Genomic DNA, 17,500 nt, shown 5'->3' with positions numbered 1-17,500 from the left:
CCCTCCCTCCCTCCTCCTCCTCCACCACCTATACGGAGGGAGGGGGGGGGGGGTGGGGGGGAGCGACCCGAACCGACCCGACCCTAACAGAACCTCCCCCCCCCTTTCTATCACAGCTGAATCACTTGCGCACACACACACACACACACACACACGCCGACAGATCACACTCGCCCCGCTGTGGCATCGCTTCTCCGTGACGCCTCGGATTTTGGAGAAAAGCTCACGAAACGTTCGAACTGAATTAGTGACTCTTTCGTGGCCGAACGAAGCCTTCGATCCCTCGTAGCTTTTAAAGGAGAAAGAAGGCCTTACCGACATGCCCCTCAAAGTGACCATATAGTTCGAAGCAGTGAGTCAAGTGACCATGTAAGTGAGACCCTGTTCGAAGCAGTGAGTCAAGTGACCATGTAAGTGAGACCCTGTTCGAAGCAGTGAGTCAAGTGACCATATAAGTGAGACCCCTGTTCGAAGCAGTGAGTCGGAACGGATCGGATCGCTTCGGTTGATGATAATGGCGTCATCGACAAGGGAGGAGATGTTTATGTTTATGTTGACGTCTCTTCCTCGACCTGTAGAGACTGGGCGAGGGAGACACCAGGCTATGGGAGAGACACGTCTCACATTAAGGAGATTCAGGATGTTTGACGACAACCTGAGACATTGGGTTGAAGACGGTATGTACGCTCGACACACAGACGATGTGAATCTATGATTCATTGTCTCGATCGATTTCATAAAACATAGAAAAATAACTCAATTGATTGAAGCTTTTTTTTTCCAGTTATTCAAACAACCGTTGTGTTTATGTATTTTTAAAACATGGCTCGAAAAACGCGTAAGATATCATCAAATAAACATTACATATATATATATATATATATATATATATATATATATATCACAGCCTCGACAAACATCTATTTTTTTTTTTTCCCATTATCACATTAAGTGAGATGCGCTGAAATGTGAATGTAAATGGACCCAGAATTTCCTGGGAATAGTTGAAATCTTCGCATATGAAGTACGTAGAAAGTACGTATGAAGTACATATGGAGTACCCACGAAGTGCATACGGAGTACATTTGAAGTACATATGAAGTACAGTTCTGGGGTACTGTATCCACGTTCTAAAGTGCTGTAGTCATGTTCTAGGGGTGCTGTATCCGCCTAATAGGTTACACTGTCTGCGTTCTTGGGTACTGTATTTATATTCAAGGGTACTGTATCCATGTTCTGTATCCACGTTCTAAGGTACTGCCTCTCCGTATTGAATTACCGGATCCACGTACTCCATCCACCTCGTTCCAGCTTCTCTCTCTCTCTCTCTCTCTCTCTCTCTCTCTCTGCCCTTGTCAGAATATATTTCATATTTTGTAACGTAATTCCCTCCTTTATAGGCGGTTGAAAGTGGGTTCCATCTACGGATATATTGAACGTGTTATGCTGGTTTTTTATCCCTCTATATTACACTGCTATGCAGCTATATTACGCCGCTATATTATAGGAAAATGTCCGTCTTTTATACGGAGGGTTCGAATGGTGTGTCCGCAATGTTTTAGATTGACTGTGTTATACCGGCTCGCCAGGCATATGAGGGGGAGATGGGGTGAGGGGGAGGGCTGGCTAACAGGGGGGAGGGGGAGGGTTGGCTAACAGGGGGGGAGGTGGTGGGGGTTAATGGTCAAGGTTAAGTTAGGCCACTGGTCTCCTCTGCCCACCTGCTGAGAGGGGCGCATAAACCTACCCTCCGCTGTGAGATGGAGGGTCATGAGTGTGTGTGTGTGTGTGTGTGTGTGTATATACAGGCAAGTGGTAGAGGGAAGGAAGGGTAGTGTGGAGTTTGTGTGTGTCTGTGTGTGTGGATGATGGTAGAGAGAGAGAGAGAGAGAGAGAGAGAGAGAGAGAGAGAGAGAGAGAGAGAGAGAGAGAGAGAGAGAGAGAGAAGAGAGAGTCGAAGGTGAGGTAGTAGTTATGCGTGTGTGTGTGTGTGTGTGTGTGTGTGTGTGTGTGTGTGTGTGTGTGTGTGCGACTGATGATGGAGTGAGGCGAAGTTAGAACAGCTGTTGATCATCACTAGCTTGCACCTGCTTAACTACTTACGTCCAAGACACATGTGCTGGCCAGGCAGGGGGCTGGTGTGGTGGTGGTGGTGGTGGATGGCGGTAGAAGGTGGTGGTAGATGGTAGTAGATGATGGTAGAAGGTGACGATGGATGGTAGTAGAAGGTGTTGGATTGTGGTAGAAGTTGACGATGGATGGTAGTAGAAGGTGTTGGATGGTGGTAGAAGGTGGTGGATGGTGGTAGAAGTTGACGATGTATGGTAGTAGAAGGTGGTGGATGGCGGTAGAAGGTGATGAAGGTGGTGTGGTAGACGTAGATTAGTGGTAGATTCCTGTGCGTGTGTGTGTGGACGGGAATGTCGAACCCTGGATTCGATAAGGTGACTCTCTCTGTGTGTGGCGCGCGCGGGCCACGGTGGTGGCAGAATGTGAAGGCCAATAAGACGGTGGTCATGTGACCTGGGTAACGTAAGGGAGTGTTGGTGGGTCACACACACACACACACACACACACACACACACACACACTGTAAGCGCTGGGACGCCCTGGGAGAAGTGAGGGCATGCGATGAGAGAGAGAGAGAGAGAGAGAGAGAGAGAGAGAGAGAGAGAGAGAGAGAGAGAGAGAGAGAGAGAGAGAGAGTCTGGCATTCAAGGGCTGACTGCCTTTGCTTGATCATCGACCCACGCCGTGTGTGTGTGTGTGTGTGTGTGTGTGTGGGGTACGCGGGTCACCTGAGGACCTTTGGGTTTGACCAAACTTTCTACCACTCCTCCAACACCGCTGGCGTTTCTCCTCCTTCTTCCTCCTCTTCCTCCCTTTTTTTTTCTCCTCCTCCTCCACCACCACTATCCCCCAACCACCGTCTCCTCCACCACGCCAACCTCCAACACTGTGTTGGAGGTTGGCGTGTGGCCACAATGAAAGTGGTGGTGGGGGATATCTTTTTGAAAGAACTTCAGTTTTGGTTGACATTAAAAGCAGGAAGTAGACTCGACTGCACAGTCACACACACACACACACACACACACACACATTAGAAAACGGGATACAATAAGAATTCGATTACAAGCCATGAGAAGCCAACGTGAAGTGAACATCATCTTGGAACCCTTCCTTCTCAACCCCGTTAGTCACTGTTTACATTCGTCGTCTTCCAAGCGTTTAAGACGGTTTGAGAAACGCGAGAATAGAATAAATCTGGAATTTATTAAACAGTCTGAGAAATAAGAGAGTCTCTTAGCGTTCTCATTTGCATAGATCAGTCCTCATTTGCATAGATCAGTGCAGGTTTTCCCCAAGTGATTACTAAAATCTAGGGAATGCCAAATGAGTATACTTATAATCCAGTCTCATTATGGGGTAATTAATATACCCCCCTCAGAATATTAAGTCTGATAGGTGACCAGATGCCTTAGGTCATGTTTTGCAGTTGATGTAAGACACAGAAGTGGATCTGTGCCTCGTCTGGGGCACAGACCGACCCATCGGTGCAGCTTGGATTCATTACGTTTCCTCCAGGTTAACATTTCCAGGATTTTGCATAACTTTGAATAAATGATATGTTTTCTCTCTGCTCCCCTGGGGCGTGGGAGAGGCTGGTTCTGCTGGTCTAGGGAGACTATTTCTTTGCAGACGATTGTTGATTTTTCGTACTCAGTTCTTCCAGGGAGCTGGAAATGTCCCTGTGGGCGTCTCTGGAAAGGCTAGAGGTGTGCCCCTGTGGGCGGCTCCGGAAGGGCTGGAGGTGTGCCCCTGTGGGCGGCTCTGGAAGGGCTGGAGGTCCCCCTGTGGGCGGCTCTGGAAGGTGCTGGAGGAGGAGCTGCTCCTTCTCCCGTGGGCGGGGAGGATTTCCAGTGTCTTAGAAAAGTTCGAATATTTGTCTTTGCTTCGAGGCGGGATTACGAGAAGCAAAGTTGGAAACTACTACTACTACTCTCTCTCTCTCTCTCTCTCTCTCTCTCTCTCTCTCTCTCTCTCTCTCTCTCTCTCTCTCTCTCTCTCTCTCTCTCTCTCTCTCTCTCTTTAATTGATGTTTCTACCTGAACGGCACCACATGGCAGACCCCTCTCTTTAAGGCTCATTAGTAGGGAAGGAGAGAGAGAGAGAGAGAGAGAGAGTGGGAGAGAGAGGGAGAGAGAGAGAGAGAGAGAGAGAGAGAGAGAGAGTGAGAGAGAGAGAGAGAGAGAGAGAGAGAGAGAGAGAGTGGGAGAGAGAGAGAGAGAGCGCAATTCCCATTACCAGTCAATTAGTCTTTCTCGAGAGGAAGCTCTGCTTAATTACCTTTATGAAACAAGTCATTACATTATTAACCATCGAAAGAATGATTACAATCATATGATATAGAAACAGACTAAACTCATTTCCTAATCATGATAAAAAAATTTTTTAAAAGGTATAATTAGGAGATTACCTTTGAATCCACTCTCGGCTTAAGAAGCGACATTCTAAAGGTAATTTGGTACGTAATTTATTCATAATCTCTAATGGCTCCAAAGACTTTGGCAGTGATAAAGTGTAAGCCACAGTTTGTCTAAGACTTTAAGATGAAGATCAGATACCTTTCTTCCCAGTTAATATGAGAAACACGTCTCCAGTGAAACTGGCTTAAGAGATATAGAAATGAAATAGAATTATGAGTTATCCTGGGTTAATGTTGTAGATTATTATGAAGGTAGATTATGTGGAATAATTCGTAAAGTATCCTATTGTTAGATTGAAAATGACACTTTATCATGTTCATTATCCTAATTAAGATACAGGAAATATGTAGGTATATTTTGCCTACTGAATTTTTTTCTGAATTGATTTTCTTATCTTTAGGTTTGACCTGAGGATTTTTCCCATTCTGACCTGAGTTTCCCCAGGTTTGACCTGATCCTTTGGGTCTGACCTGGCGATTTTTACTAGTCTGACCTGTGTTCCTCCAGGTCGGACTAGGTTTTTCACAGGTGAGGTACGGCATCTCCAGGTCCTTTTACCTCTGTGTTTTCACAGGTCCAACGTCATGTATCCAGGTCTGACCTGATTTTTCAATGTTTGACCTGATTGTATCAGGTCTGGTTAATTTTGTGTCCCAGGTCTCGCCTGATCATGACCTAATTTATGTAAACCTGAGCTGTAGTTAAAGGTACTGAGGTAAATATAGTATGTTCTTGATGGTCAACACACACACACACACACACACACACACACACACACACACACACACACACACACACATATCCAGGTTCATCCATGGTAAATCGTGGTTCACCCATGGTAAATCGTGGCTCATCCAGGGTAAATCGTGGTTCAACCAGGGTAAATCGTGGTTCATCCATGGTAACTCGTGGTTCATCCAGGGTAAATCGTGGTTCATCCAGGGTAAATCGTGGTTCATCTATGGTAAATCGTGGTTCAACCATGGAAAATCGTGGCTCATCCAGAATAATCGTGGTTCATCCAGGGTAAATCGTGGTTCATCCACAATAATCGTGGTTCATCCATGGTAAATCGTGGTTCACCCATGGTAAATCGTGGTTCATCCAGGGTAAATCGTGGTTCATCCAGGGTAAATCGTGGTTCACCCATGGTAAATCGTGGTTCATCCAGGGTAAATCGTGGTTCATCCAGGGTAAATCGTGGTTCATCCAGGGTAAATCGTGGTTCATCCAGGGTAAATCGTGGTTCACCCATGGTAAATCGTGGTTCATCCAGGGTAAATCGTGGTTCACCCATGGTAAATCGTGGTTCATCCAGGGTAAATCGTGGTTCACCCATGGTAAATCGTGGTTCATCCATGGTAAATCGTGGTTCATCCATGGTAAATCGTGGTTCATCCAGGGTAAATCGTGGTTCATCCAGGGTAACTCGTGGTTCATCCATGGTAAATCGTGGTTCATCCATGGTAAATCGTGGTTCATCCATGGTAAATCGTGGTTCATCCAGGGTAACTCGTGGTTCATCCATGGTAAATCGTGGTTCATCCATGGTAAATCGTGGTTTATCCAGGGTAAATCGTGGTTCATCTATGGTAAATCGTGGTTCATCTACAATAATCGTGGTTCATCCATGGTAAATCGTGGTTCATCCATGGTAAATCGTGGTTCATCTACAATAATCGTGGTTCATCCATGGTAAATCGTGGTTCATCCATGGTAAATCGTGGTTCATCCATGGTAAATCGTGGTTCATCCATGGTAAATCGTGGTTCATCTATGGTAAATCGTGGTTCATCCAGGGTAAATCGTGGCTCATCCAGAATAAATCATGGTTCATCCAGATGTAATCCAGCAACACAGAGCTCGCATCCAATCAGGCCCTCGTCCAACAAATAAAACTACCTATCTACATTTGGTGACCTCCTGACATTTTTAAGGGAGAAGATTCAATCATGTATTTTGTTTATCTCTTATTCATGTCTGGCCTCCCAGAGCTAAAAGAGGGGAGGGGAGGGAGGGAGGGTGGGAGGTTGCCACGCCACTCAACGCGTTGCCATCAAAAGCATATTGATAGTCCAACGGCATTAGTCATCTCTGATTGAGTGATATGCTGATTTGCATAAGCTGGACTTGTTAAGTCTGGCGTGTGTGTGTGTGTGTGTGTGTGTGTGTGTGTGTGTGTGTGTGTGTGTGTGTGTGTTTATATCTTGTTATGATCGTCGGTTCGACGCTGTGTTTGTTTTGTTTGCTATCCGTGTATGTATTTGTATGCATATATGGGTGTTTGTCTTCCCCCATGTATGTGTGTGTGTGTGTGTGTGTGTGTGTGTGTGTGTGTGTGTGTGTGTGTGTGTGTGTGTGTGTGTGTATGTGTTAGTCCATGTTTAAAGTCCTGTTTTGCTTCGTAAATCCACGGCTCCTGTAGGGTTAGGAGTGAGAAGAGACAGGTGTTAAGCGTGAGTGATGTGCAATTTTTTTTCTTTTTTTCCCAGAGAGTCACTATTGAAAGAAAATTACGTTCTTCAGGTCAAAAAATGTAAATATTCTCTTATGTATATGATGACCTTAGGTTAAAAATGATGTTTCCATATATATATGCAGAGAGAGAGAGAGAGAGAGAGAGAGAGTCGTGGAATTGGATGAAGTGAGGTTAATGAAGGTTTAACGAGGGAAAACGAGTTTCAACGAGACGGTCTGGACGTTGAACCCCCGACCCCAGCGTGGCTGGACACACTGGTGGGCTAAGCCAGGATAACTTATTTATCCCAACTGGCTTAACGAATTATGGCACTAGTTTCATCCTGTTGTTCATTATCATTATGTGATTAGCACTGACTGATTGACACCTGCAATTAGGCAATATATGATTTAGTCTGTGTCCACAGGATAATATCAGTATGTATAGTTAATTACATCAATTAGAGAGAGTGTACAGCTTGAAGTATGAAGTTAGTGTGAGGGTAGACATTGCCTGTGTGAGTGGTTCAGTTGAGGTGAACAAGCAATTAGGAAAAGGAATGGAGGCAAAGTAGGGAGGAATGGAAGAGGAAGAAGAGGAGGAGGAGGAGGAGGACTGGAGAAACCAAGAGGGTCAGGGAACAGAATATGACAGAAGGGCAAAGAGGAGACTTGACGAAAGGTGTTCAAACCAGAGGTTCGATTTGTGTGTGTGTATATATATATATATATATATATATATATATATATATATATATATATATATATATATATATATATATATATGGGTTATTTTATGCTGAGGGAGAGTTTATAACGTTGCTTTCAACCAGTGAGTTATTTTGGTTGGCTTTTGAAGCTGAAAATAGAATCCATCAGCCTTATTTACCTCCTCTTAATCTTGTTTACAGAGAGGTATTTAACCCTATTTTCGTCATGCCTTCATAGGGGGGGGGGGGGGGTAGGGAATTATTTTTCTCCGTTGATGTACCGACTAAAATCATTATCATCCTCAAAATAGAAATATCCATGTGCCTGAAAGGAGGTGAGAGAGAGACAGTATGTGGAATAGACTCTAATAGATTTCACATTTCTAAGGTCTGTGTCACTCCATGTGTATTGCTAGGAGAGGATATATATATATGTGCTGGTTTTATGCCAAGCTTTCGGAGGTCAACAACTATTTATCTTCAACTTTCTAAATAGTTTTGATCATATAATTAATAAGGCTAACTCATTTAATGGTCTTCAGATAACACTGTCTTCAAAACTGGTTTAGCATGGGATTCTATATATATCAAGTCTGTTAACTTCTATGTTACAATTCTTCTTTCAAAGATAATATTCGTGACCTAGTGGGTCAATATTTGAACTCCAGGAGTATTTGGCTCCAGCTGCTGTACGCCTCATTATATGACGTTAAAGTGGCGAATATTCGCAGGGAGTTTGGAGTACGAATACAACATCTCTTGGATGAAAACCTTTGTCGATATTCAATTTTTGATACGAGTCTAAACTTTCGTTGGTGTTCGTTCTTGTCACGAATTCAACCCTTCGTTGATATTCGTTCCTGTTATCACGAATCTATATCAAACTTTGATATAATCGTTGTTACAACTGCTGTTACGAGCAGTAACACACATCCCTTCTGATTCGAGTTATAATCATTATGATTACTATTATCATTATCACTATTGTTATTATTATTATTATTATCATTATTATTATCATTATTATTATTATTATTATCATTATTATTATTATTATTATTATTATTGTTATTATTATTATCATTATCATTATAATTATCATTATTATTATTGTTATTATTATTGTTATTGCCCTGAAGATAAACTACATCTTCTAACAAAGTCTGGCTGAGCCTTGCGCACTGCAGACTAATTCACAAGTTCCTGTGGACAGAAACTCGTAGTTTCATCGTCTGTCTGGAATTTTTGAACTTGTCATTTTACGTATGCAAACGACTTGGCGAAATTCCTGCCTGGAATTCCAGATAGCAGAAGGAGGAGATGGGGGGGAAAGGGGGCTGGTTCTTGGGGATGGGTGGTTGGGTCAATAGCATCTCCGGTTCCATTTCTTTTAGGAAATGGCAGATTTCTGAACCGGTTTCGCAAAGGAGGGAAAAATGAGGTGGTCCATAGTTTTTTCCAGATGAGTCATATAAAACCAGAGACCCAGATTGGTTTCAATCGAAAAGAAAACACTCAATTGAGTGAATGATATAGTGACTTAATGATTACATAAAGCAGAGGATTTCATAGGATTTCAGTTCATAATCTAGATGAATTATCCTTGTCTTCTTCCTTCTTTCTCTTTTCACTTAGCCTGCTCAAGCTTGAAACCTTCAGCTTTAAAACAAGCTTAGTCTCCATACCGTCAGTTTTATACCCAGCTTAGTTTTAACATCGTCCATTCTACATCCCAATTAAGATTAATCCCCTCAATTCTACAGTCAGCTTGATATCAGCTCTACGCCCTATCTAAGCTTTATAAACTTCTTAAGCTTCGTCAAAAAAAACGACCAAAGCTTGTTCAAAGAGTCGAACATGACGAACTGTATCTATCATAATTGCTTCACAACATCTGGGGACTAATTTCAAACTTAATTGAAGGCTTGGGGGGGTCAATTTTCTTTTTCCATTTGTTGAAAGTAATTTAACATTATTGGTTCTGTCCCCCTGACTACCACCAGTCTTGATTAAAGACCTACAACTTTTATTTTTTCTCTCCCTATCGTTTAGCACTCTGCCAACTCTTTGTCCTTGAAGTTGAGTATTTGGCTATGCCTTCCATGTCTTATCTTATTGTGGGGTTAAGTTAAGGTCTTTCTGAAAGTGAATAGTAAGAAATGGGTGGAATTTGGGGACATGTGTAGGGTAGAAATTGCGTTTTTTGTACTCTTGAAAAATGAACTAGGTTACTATTCGCCATTCAGTGATGTTGCAAAGGTTCAAAGTAAGAAAGGAAATATGTTCAGTGCGAGAAAAAGAACAAGAATCGCAGTGAGGAAGAGAGGAGAAAGTGAAGTGATGAGTGTGAAGTGGAATTGTCGACATAAGGCCCCACATGGTTGGAAGATGGACAAGGACCATCTCTGATGAAAGTCTTTTTTCCCGTTAACTATTACCGTTATGAAACGACGGAATTGGAAACTATACATGAAACAGAGAAAAGCAGAAAAACCAAAGGACTGGAATATAGAAAGCAAGGATTTGTACCACACGTTCTCAAAAATGCTTTCGAGATATCGTAGACCAATTCTTCAAAAATCTTCAAGAGAGAAAGAGAAAGGGAGAGATAAACAATCAACCATGCACTCGAGAGTCGTGTTGATAAGAAATGGAGTCAGTCGGGGGTTTGAGAAAGGGAAAAATTACCGGAAAAACTTGCGAAAGATTTCTGGAGACATGCAGAAAGCGAGTGTGGTGGTGCGGTGGTCAGTAGGTTTGGAGAGAGGTTGCTAGGGACGGGGTGCGCACCAAGGCAAGCTTCCTGGTAGAAGAAAATGATCCGTGGGTTGGTTTCAGTCTGGGGGCGAAAACGATACATGTGTGTGTGTGTGGATCCATTTCAAGTCAGAACGCTACACAGAGGGATAGTAAACGAAGCCATAGCAATTCCTATACGTCCCTGTTTTCTAATACAAATTTTAAGTAGCTGAAAATTTGAGATATTATAGCTCCTATATTTTTGAAATAGTTTGTATGTACATATATCTACATTTTTCAAATAGATTTATATCAAATGAGATTTTTTTTCGCTTAGATATGATGTATACTTTCAATGACACTGATACTAGACTGTAATGAGAGAGCTGCATGTTTAATAATGGAGTTTGACCTGGTTTAACCCAGATGCCTTGACACCCAACGTGCGTGCGCTAGTGGGCTCGCCCAAGCGACTCCCGCGACCTTTGACCTCCCGCCAGACCCAGCGAGGTAAGTACATGCTCTGACCTTTCAAACCCAGGTCTTCCTGTAGGTCTTTTGAGGTAGGTATTCCCTTGACCACCCACCCCTTAAGCCCTTCCTCTTAGTTTTGTAAGGTAAGTGGAACTTTGACCTTTATCCCAGACACCCCCCTGGCCTCTCTTATCCGTAACGAGGTCAATATTTTTTTTTTTCTCTGCTGTACGCTTCGGTCTATTTGTTTGGAAATCAGGAATTTAGCATAGAATTGCTGCTATCCTCCACTTCATTGCCTCGTCATGAACCATCAGATCATCTGGTATCAGAGTTTTCCTATGTAGACTACCCTATCCCCTTGTTAACTGCCTCTACCATGTACTCGTATGTACTACCCTATCCCCTTGTTAACTGCCTCTACCATGTACTCGTATGTACTACCCTATCCTCTTGTTAACTGCCTCTACCATGTACTCGTATGTAGCTACCCTATCCTCTTGTTAACTGCCTCTACCATGTGCTCGTATGTACTACCCTATCCTCTTGTTAACTGGGTCTACCATGTACTAATGTGTACTACCCTGTCTTCTTATTCAACTGGCTATCTCATGTACTCCATGTACTACCTTACCCTCTTGTTGTCCCATGTACTCCCATATATTCTCACAACCCTTGACGCCAACCACAATGTATTTAGTAACGAGATAAGTACTGTTAAAGAAAACGAAACTTTTAATGTCTTGACCCTATCTTGCTCTCGCTACCCACCCTTTGACCTTTGACCTGACCTCTGCTATATATTTCACTGCTACATATCTATTTTTGTTTTTTCCTTAGACTTTTGACATTTTGCTCTTATTTAGTACACTTGGGTATAATTCTGGCAATCTGTGCACATAACGTAGTGTGTATTTGTTACCAGCGTTGCAAAGATTCATTATCATCTGCAGTGTTGTAAAAGGCTTCCCAAATTACTTTTAAAAAAGAAAATAATGGAACTGATGAAGATGATTTAAGTCCCTTATATATATATATATATATATATATATATATATATATATATATATATATATATATATATATATATATAAGTGACTTATATCATTTGCATTCTGTTGTAAAGAGAAAATATCTTTTCTTCTGATGTCTATGCTTGTTTAAGACTGTTAAAACACATACTTTATTGATATTTATCATGCATGGCGTGTGTGTGTGTGTGTGTGTGTGTGCGTGTGTGTCTAGTTTGTGCTTTGAAAAACATGATGGTTGTGTCAAGCGCGTCTTATGTTCATGTTCTCAAAGCCTTTTCTTTCTATGTACTTTGATGATCAGTGCAATAACTGTGCTAAAGTATCAGGGTTGAACTAATTCACAAAATGCTGATTGGATCTGATTTTGAAAGGATGAAAAAAATATGTTGATAATCTGAAGTCCTATATAAATGTCTTAAAACCTCTATTTCAGCTGAATTTTGTTTCTAAGGAAAGCATTTAATCCAAAAAAACAAGAAATATTGTGATCAATTATATTTTCACATTTTTAAGACATATTTCCATTGTTTTTTTAGTAAAGCTTTTTATAAGCTTGGTATAAGTATTTTTCAAGTAATACTTATGTTTCAAGATAATCATTAGTGACTTTATAAGTGTGCGTCTTAAGAATTGATCATTTTTATATACAATACATACACGTCATCGCCTGAAGTAATCGGACATTGGTCTGAATTTTTTGACTCTGATGTTAATGTATGAATCTTCTTGTGTATCTGTACGATAGCAACCATGTGTGTGCGCACTGTACTTCACGCAGGCATAGTGTGGAAGTCATGGAGAAACAGATGTGGAAAAGTGTGCCTGATTCATGGAGAAACAGATGTGGAAATGTGTGTCTGATTCATGGAGAAACAGATGTGGAAATGTCTGCCTCCTTTTGCTATTCAAGTATTCATGTTTTGCACGATTTCTCATCAATTTCTTGCATGATCTTACAGTTTGTTTTGTTTTTGTGTTTTGTTGTTTTTTTTTCGTTGTTTGGATGATCTGATTTTTTTTTTCTTTTTCTTTCTCTTTTTTCCTTTGTCTGCTTTCCTGTTTGCTGCAGACACAGCTTCGCCCACCGTCCGTGCCTTGGTTGGGTCTCCCAGATGGTTCAAATATCGACGTCAAAGGAGACTCACAGTCAGAGGTAAGTGGTGGATTAGAAGAATTATAAGTAGTAGTGGTAGTAGTGGTGGTAATGATGGTAGTGGTGGTAGTGGTGGTGGGTGGTGGCAGAGCCTCGACCAGTTGTACGTGGTGAAGGGAGGGTCGCTTCTTTGGTGGGAAAGGAAGGGAATGGGGTCTAGGTAAGGAAAGAGGAAGGGGTGTAGTTGAGTATAGGGTGAGTGGAAGTGGTCTAGAAGGGTTAGTAGGGAAGGAAAATGGTCTAAAAGGGTTAGTGGGTAGAGGAAGTTGTCCAGAGGGGGAACGTAGGGATAGGAAGTGGTCCAGAGAGGTATAGGGAAGGGAAGTAGCCCACAAGAGTAAGTGGTGAGGTAGAAACCACGTAGAAAGAGAAGAGTTAAGTAGTTAAAGGAAGCGACCCTCACTGATACATCATAAGCAGTTGATCCCACCACAGATAAGTTATCAAAAGTAATGGCATAAATGGGAAAGTAGCCAGAGGTTAAGTAGCTTAGGAAAGAAGGATAAAGAGAGATAAGAACCTGGAGGTGGATAAGAGGATGAGAAAGACGAGTCAAAGATGGTTATCCACTAGACTGAGAATGAGGACCTTGTATGATATTTACCATTTGTCGTCATTAATTGGGAGGTGAGTTTGAATGGAGAAAAACTGGAGGAAGTGAAGTGTTTTAGATATCTGGGAGTGGATCTGTCAGCGGATGGAACCATGGAAGCGGAAGTGGATCATAGGGTGGGGGAGGGGGCGAAAATTTTGGGAGCCTTGAAAAATGTGTGGAAGTCGAGAACATTATCTCCGAAAGCAAAAATGGGTATGTTTGAAGGAATAGTGGTTCCAACAATGTTGTATGGTTGCGAGGCGTGGGCTATGGATAGAGTTGTGCGCAGGAGGATGGACGTGCTGGAAATGAGATGTTTGAGGAAAATGTGTGGTGTGAGGTGGTTTGATCGAGTAAGTAACGTAAGGGTAAGAGAGATGTGTGGAAATAAAAAGAGCGTGGTTGAGAGAGCAGAAGAGGGTGTTTTGAAATGGTTTGGGCACATGGAGAGAATGAGTGAGGAAAGATTGACCAAGAGGATATATATGTCGGAGGTGGAGGGAACGAGGAGAAGAAGGAGACCAAATTGGAGGTGGAAAGATGGAGTGAAAAAGATTTTGTGTGATCGGGGCCTGAACATGCAGGAGGGTGAAAGGAGGGCAAGGAATAGAGTGAATTGGAGCGATGTGGTATACAGGGGTTGACGTGCTGTCAGTGGATTGAATCAAGGCATGTGAAGCGTCTGGGGTAAACCATGGAAAGCTGTGTAGGTATGTATATTTGCGTGTGTGGACGTGTGTATGTACATGTGTATGGGGGGGGGGGGCATTTCTTTCGTCTGTTTCCTTGCGCTACCTCGCAAACGCAGGAGACAGCGACAAAGTATAAAAAAAAAAAAAAAATATATATATATATAAACATATAATCTTAACGTCCCGTGAAGGTTTCTCGTGAGTGAGGTGGATTTAAGCCATCCACTCTTAGGTTTTGATCGCCTTTTCCTGAATCGAAATGCATCTGAGAGAAAATGTAAACACAGAAAATATGGAGACGTGTGTTGTCATACACTTTATTGATGATGGGAAGGAGTTTTGAAAAGTATAAGTTCTCTTGTATACCTTTCATGGTCATTGGGTTATAAATACAACTCTTACTTTGTTGTGGGGAGAGAGAGGTGTGGGGAGAAACATGGCATAATTGAGGAGAATGTATTTGAAAATGTGTTTGTAAAAAAAATGTCGAACATTAAATGGCTTGGGCAGGAGAAACGTTCCCATTTAGGGTCATAACCATTTAATGCATGAATGGGATGGGTTAGCCCCGAAATGGGTGTCTGGGGAGCCACACAAGTGAAATGTTGGATACCTTCTGGGGTGAATGGCCCCAGAGATATTGGGGGTTACAAGACCCACCCCCTCAACCCTACAGTTGATAGGGTCGCAAGTCTACACCCCCAGAGAACAGAAGAACCCTGTTGCATTGTGCCTCCCTGCCAGACTGAGGATTTGGAAAACGTAATTCTACCTTATTTAATTTCCACTACAGGGGTCACAGCTGTGATGTTGCTGGTCTGCACCATACACATGGAAAAATATATATATCAGATAGTTGGTCAGTCTTGTTAATGCCTTCTATATATATATATATTTTGATATGAAGGAGAGTTTTAGAGGTGAAATAGAATATCTTCTTGATTCGAGTGGCCTTTTTAGAACATTGTATCTCAAAAGGTCATCTGTCTAGTCCAGTAATTTTAGGAAGAATCAATAGCCTAACAGGTTTGCTAGCTTCAAACGTACGAGGTAAAGTAATTATAGGTAATCCATGAGAAGAATTATAGATAATCTATGGAAAACTAGGTGTTAGTGAGTCTATATTAACTTCTTGCTTGCCGACCTGGTTCATTTGCATATTACCTTCTTGCCTGCAGCCCAAATTCATTTGCATGATTGGTTTTTGCGTCATCTGAACAATTGCTGTGTGAGGTGATATATGCTGAATATTCCGTTAATGCTGCAATACCTCGTTTTCTTTTACATCTCGATCGTTTTCCATAACTGATTTATACATTCGACAAATTCTCATAGGTTTGTGTTCAGTCCAGTGAATAAACAATTGTATTTACGTGTGTGTTTATCATCTTTCGAGTTGACAGTTTCTTTGGACTGTAGTTCATATATACCGATAGATTGTTTGTCTCTGTTTTGTTTACATAGTTACATTTTGTTTACATTGATTTACATACATTGTTTGTGTTATTTGAGATCATTTTTCTTTAGAAAGCGTGATTTACAAAAAGAGTAAATCGGTATATTGAAATCGACCTGTGCAGTTTGCTATAGAAACTAGTAGTTTGTTATGACAGATAAGATAGATAGATAGATAGATAGATATCCCACCGTAAGCCAATTACGCCGTCTATCGACCAACCCCAAGAGGGGGGAGGGGGGGGATGATGATGAACAGCTGGGTTGCCTGTGGGACGAAATTGGACTCTCCCTCCCCTCAACGTTCATGATTCGTCGTCAGTGATGTTAGACCCATACACCACGGAGGGCTCTCTATGGTTCTATCTCTTTAGGTGGTTCAACAATCCTCTCGTTAATGAAGGGAACGAGCAGTCCCGTCACCAAACTGCTGTCAGATGGACCGCATTTATAACTAAGATGTGGACGAGTGTATGACGTGGATATCTGCGTAGACAAGACAGTGCCACTCAACATGACCTCAGACACCAACCTTTACTGATCAAAAGTAGGAAAATTGTGTCTTAAGAAACCCGAAGTTTAGTGGACGACGTAAGGATCAGAACTTAGCATAGCCTTTAGCCGAGTGGAAAGATGAACTTAACATAGATTTTAGCCGAGTGTAAAGATGAACTTAACATAGTCTTTCGCCTAGTGTAAAGATGAACTTAACATAGTCTTTCGCCTAGTGTAAAGATGAACTTAACATAGCCTTTCGCCGAGTTGAGAGATGAACTTAACATAGCTTCACAGAGGGAAACTTTGCTTAAGTTAAGTCAACTTAGAGCTGCAGATTCTCGTAACACTTTGCAAGAGAAGGTGACAAAGCGTTGATGAAAGATGTTCCTGTGTTGACTCATTCTTCATTGACATCATATCGTCCTGTGTGTGTGTGTGTGTGTGTGTGTGTGTGTGTGTGTGTGTCTTTGTCTTCCTTTGTGTCCTCGAGGAAAATGTTTTGCAAGTGAAGCTGAGGCCAACGCTTTTGGCTTGTGTTTTCAGTCTGCATATTTTGTGAAGAGTACCCGTAAAAAATCCTTCTCTCTCATTCTCTTTCTCATTCTCTCTCTCTCTCTCTCTCTCTCTCTCTCTCTCTCTCTCTCTCTCTCTCTCTCTCTCTCTCTCTCTCTCCCCTCCTTGGAGGTGGGGGCTGTCTTAATGGCTGGGTCAAGAGGTTAAGGGGTCATTGAGAAGGGCAAAGGGAAGAAAAGGGGAGTCAAGTGGAATAATAGATAATAGGAGACATAGACCTTAAGGGAGAAAGTGCTAGGTTCTGGATGTGGTCTGGAAGAAATCTTGGATGTTGCGTGTGACCTGGAAACATTCTTCGAAGTTGTGGGTCGTCTGGAAGTGTTCGCACTTGTTGTGGGCGGTCTGGAAATCCTCTCAGAGGTGTGTGGGTGGCTTGTAAGTTCTCATACATGTGTGTGTGTGTGTGTGTGTGTGGAAGTGGTCTTGCGTACGTGTAAATAGCGTGAAAAATGTCTTAGACGTGTGTGTGTGTGTGTGTGTGTGTGTGTGTGTGTGTGTGTGGCTTGAAAGTGGTCGTATTTGTTGAGTTAGTTTCCTGGGAGTGGTCTTGGATGTGTATAGCTGGCCTTGAAGTGGTCTTGGATGTGTATAGCTGGCCTTGAAGTGGTCTTCGATGTGTATAGCTGGCCTTGA

At 42.2% G+C, this 17,500-nt stretch overlaps 1 protein-coding gene across 1 annotated transcript in view; it reads left to right on the top strand.

Moving 5' to 3' along the window:
- Nucleotides 1-17,500, top strand: part of Mctp (multiple C2 domain and transmembrane region protein) — a 400,360-nt gene that overhangs the window by 90,197 nt on the left and 292,663 nt on the right. Inside the window, exon 3 of the mRNA XM_071689524.1 lies at nt 10,820-10,903. Coding sequence (XP_071545625.1) covers nt 10,820-10,903 — 84 coding nt within the window. The remainder of the gene's footprint in view (nt 1-10,819; nt 10,904-17,500) is intronic.

Source organism: Panulirus ornatus, chromosome 47 (assembly GCF_036320965.1).
Source record: "Panulirus ornatus isolate Po-2019 chromosome 47, ASM3632096v1, whole genome shotgun sequence".
NCBI classification, from domain to species: domain Eukaryota; kingdom Metazoa; phylum Arthropoda; class Malacostraca; order Decapoda; family Palinuridae; genus Panulirus; species Panulirus ornatus.
This window is presented reverse-complemented; position numbering and strand designations above follow the sequence as displayed.